Source organism: Nannospalax galili, unplaced genomic scaffold (genome assembly GCF_000622305.1).
Source record: "Nannospalax galili isolate Female #2095 unplaced genomic scaffold, S.galili_v1.0 scaffold8917, whole genome shotgun sequence".
Classification (NCBI taxonomy): domain Eukaryota; kingdom Metazoa; phylum Chordata; class Mammalia; order Rodentia; family Spalacidae; genus Nannospalax; species Nannospalax galili.
This window is the reverse complement of record NW_008339560.1, coordinates 30,358-34,454: the sequence shown is the minus strand read 5'-3', so window position 1 is coordinate 34,454 and position 4,097 is coordinate 30,358. Positions and strand designations below refer to the sequence as shown.

At 39.6% G+C, this 4,097-nt stretch overlaps 1 protein-coding gene across 1 annotated transcript in view; it reads right to left on the bottom strand.

The window, feature by feature from the left end:
• Positions 1–214: 214 nt before the first annotated feature.
• The window catches only part of LOC103735146 (ryanodine receptor 2-like), a gene marked incomplete at both ends in the record, with an annotated part of 32,045 nt that continues 28,162 nt past the window's right edge, over positions 215–4,097 (bottom strand). The window contains 3 exon segments of the mRNA XM_008834277.1: positions 215–337; positions 3,503–3,588; positions 3,591–3,644. Coding sequence (XP_008832499.1) covers positions 215–337; positions 3,503–3,588; positions 3,591–3,644 — 263 coding nt within the window.

Below are 4,097 nucleotides of genomic sequence, written 5' to 3'. Positions count from 1 at the left end.
TAATTATTAGGCTGAGCAAACAGATGTGGGAAATTGACAGAAATGGTCTGTTACAAATGAAAACCGTGGCTCTTTTTTTAGAGCCACACAACTGTTTATTGTGTCTGGTATTTCCTTTCCTATCCTGAGAAAGAGGAAATGTACAATTATTTAGATGAAAGATACAGGATCATTTTTATTTTCATTTCCATGAACTGCAAGTGGCGGAACTCACCGTTAGCATGTCGTCACATTTCATATCTGGCGTATCACCATCTTCACTTTTATTGTAGAATTTCCGGAAGAAGTTGAATGCCATGTACACAACAACGGCTAACAGGCCAATGGTTAGCACAAGCTGGAGAGTAAGGTAGAGCGCACGTTAGGGACCAGGACCGGCAAGCTTTACAGCTGGGTGGAAGGGATGCCCTACAGCTGCACACCGGACTTATGGACTACAAGCTCATGAGATCCAGAACCTCATTATTTCTCTTCCCTAGCCCACCATTGAAGGCGTTTGTGGACAAATTCTCCTGATTTTATCAAGTTGTCAAAGCATTTTATGTAACTGTGATTATTCTACTGACTAATCACTATATAGTATTGCCAGACTATGAACACACTCTGGTTTGATAAAATCAAACTGATAACTATCAGGAAGCGACTGGCAAGGTTCACATCCCTATCATCTCAATGGCTGGCAGCAGACACTACAGAGCACGCTCTCCTTTGTTACAAGAACAGTTCTCTTCTAAGACTTTATTTTCATTTATACATATGTTTCTGTGTCTGCTTATTTGTAAGTGTACCACATGCATGCAGGTTCTGCAGGGGCCACAAGAGGGCATCTGATCCCCTGGAACTGGAGTTCTAGGAAGTTGGGAACCACCTGACTTGGGTGCTGAGACGTGAACTCAGGTCCTCTGCAAGAGCAGTATGCACTCTTAATCAGTGAGCCATTCCTCCAGCCCTGAGGTTTGTTTTCTGTAAATAATGTACAGGCTTAAAACAGATCACCTTATTTTTCTTACGATAGTAAAAGGGGTCATGAATTAAATTTTATTTTCAATCGCACTTTAAAATTAAATAAGAATTAGTATCAATTCTGAAACCTGGGACTACAGATTTATTGTAAGATACAATTAAATATTAAAAAATATAAAACATGGGCTGAAGAGATGGCTCAGTGGTTAAGAGTACTGACTGCTCTTGCAGAGGACCTGAGTTCGATTCCCAGTACCCACATGGTGGCTAAGAACTGTCCTTAACTCCAGTTCCAGGGGAATCCGACACACTCTCCTGACCTCTGTGGCATCACACAACATGGGTGCACATACATACATGCAGACAGTACACTCATACACATAAAATTTTAAAAATATATAAAACAGGGGTTGGAGAGATGACTCAACAGTTAAGAGCACTGGCTACTCTTACAGAGGATCCAGGTTCAATTCCCAGCATCCACAGCAGCAAAGAACCATTTGTAACTCCATTTCCAGGGGATCTGATGCCCTCTTCTGGCCTCTGCTAGCATTGCACAACATGAGTGCACATGTCAACAGTCATACACATAAAACAAAAATTGTTTTTTTATTTTAAAAAATAAAAATATAAAACAAAAGTCTTGCTATGAAGCATAAGAAATTCATTGGCATGAGAAACACTATAGGTAATGGCCAACAATCTTTTGAAAGCAAGTTATCTCAATGTGGAATTAAATGCCATATTTGGAAAGATCTTTTTTCAGGTCTATGTAATCTCTTACTCCAAATTACATTGTGTATAGAAAGAGCTGGCAGAACTGCTATTATCAATCTCTACCTCTCCCAAATATACTGGTGTATATCATCTATCTATCTATCTATCATCTATCATCTATCTATCTATCTACCTATACCTATATATTATCTATCTGATATGCTAAAGTGTGACTTCTACCAACTTACTGAAAAATCTATTTCTGGTAACACCACAGGAATTCTCAACATACTAAAATGCATCAACCTCACATGTACTTTTTTTTATTAGTCCACATCCTGTGTTCTTGGCAATAACTACATATGTTCACTAAATCTTTATTACATATCTTTAACATCTTGAGAAAGCATGTTCTTTTAATAGCAGCTTTAATTCACTTCTATAAGTATAATGACACTGTGTTCTATATTTTACCTGTTTATTATTCATCTCTCTGTATTTCTCCAAATGAAAGTTTTACACCTCACCAGGATAAGCCATACCCATAAAGACTCAGAAACTGATTGACAGCCTTGACAGACCCTACATAGCGAGGTGTTGAGGAAACAAGGCATCTCCAGCCTTCATTATTTATTTAGGTGTAGGTGTGAATGCCTTCATCAGTTTATACACACTCTGTGCATGCAGGAATCTGAGGAGGCCACTAGAGGGCATCAGATCCTGGAGCTGGAATTACAGGTGGTTGTGAGCCTCCTGATGTGGGCACTAGGAACAGAACTTGGAGCCTCCACAAGAGCAGCAAGCACTCTTAACTGCTGAGCTGTCTCTCCGGCCCTGGCATCTCGTCTTCAACACACTCAGTCTCAATCCACTGGTAAATGAGCTCAGTGCACACTGTCTCTGTCACTGGGCCTGTGACTTGCATGAGAATCAGCCATACTCAGACCCTAAGGTGACACGTATAGGAGCTACTTACTGGGATTTAGAAAACAAAAGATCATGATGATGACTGTGAAATTGAGCACAGTTCTGGTTTTTGGAGGGACACCGATTTTAAAATGTACTGGGCTAGAAGGACTGTTCATCCTTGGATGTAATTAGTAATTACTATAGAATTATTACCACCCAGTGGACACTTGAAAAATAGCAAATGAATCAATAAATGGATACTTCTGCTCTAGGTCACAGCAATAGGCGGTTTCAGCATGGAACAGCTGAGTTCCATCAGAATGCAAGTAGATTGCCTGAACCTAGACCAGCTGTCCTCTAAGCTGTCATGACCTTGTTAAGTGTCAGTACTTATTTGTTCATTTTAAAAGTGGAAATAGTACATGAATAAAAATTAAAATATCTCATTAACTTAAATTGCAGCATCTCTCATTACTATTATCACTAACACCTCAGGATCCTATATTTTTAGTGCCGCATGCTATCAGATATACAAACATCACCGCATGAGCAAAATAGAACTAATTTCCTCCACGCTTAATAAATGTGATTCTAAGTCCTCTGTGTTTTCTTATAATGGTCACAAAAGTCTGACAATGCTTTATTAGTCTTGCTTTAGAAAATAAGGAAATTTGAGATTTACTTATCCAGGGCCACATGACTAATCCCTTAAATCAATTCCTGAACTCAAGTCATGGGAACTTTGGAACAACTAATCTTCATGGCTTATAAGGAAAAAGGTATAGATCATTTATCAAAAAAAAAAGAAGCCTTTAAAGTCACATACTGTCATCTCGGTGTTGGTTTGGGTTTTGCCTGCTCTTTTTGTTGCTGATTTTAGTTACTTAAAGGGAAGGAAGCTACGAACACTTACCTGTTTGCAGTTGTGAGTGACTGAAGACAGGATGGTTCGCAAGGTCTTGATTCCCATTGCAATGTCAAGATGAGCAGCAAAAAAAAGTTATAGTGTCCGAGGATGGACATGGTCACATACCAGGCTAGGTAGAGGAAGGACGGTCAGGACAAAACAGGGCGGGATGGGGGTCAGAAATCAGAGCATGTGAGGGCTGCACAAAGCCACTTTGATTTCACTCTGCGCTAACCACTCCACTCACCACCTTTTCTAGACTGCTGTTCTTCAGTTCTAAAGAACTGGATTAGTTCTTTTAATTTTATTTTTATTTTATGTGTATGAGTGTATTGCATCCATGTTGTGCAAAGCCTGTGGAGGTCAGAAGAGGATGAGAGATGATCCCCTGGAACTGGAGCTATGGACAGTTGTTAGCTGCCATGTGCATGCTGGTATTTGAACCGGGGTCTTCTGCAAGAACAGTCAGTGTTCTTAACCGCTGAGCCCCCAAATACATGGATTTTTATACTGAACCTAGAAAAGATATCTATGATGGCGATGGCAGGCATTTTCTTACTTTTTTTTTTTTTAGATGCTAATCTATTTCATTCTAGCAGCA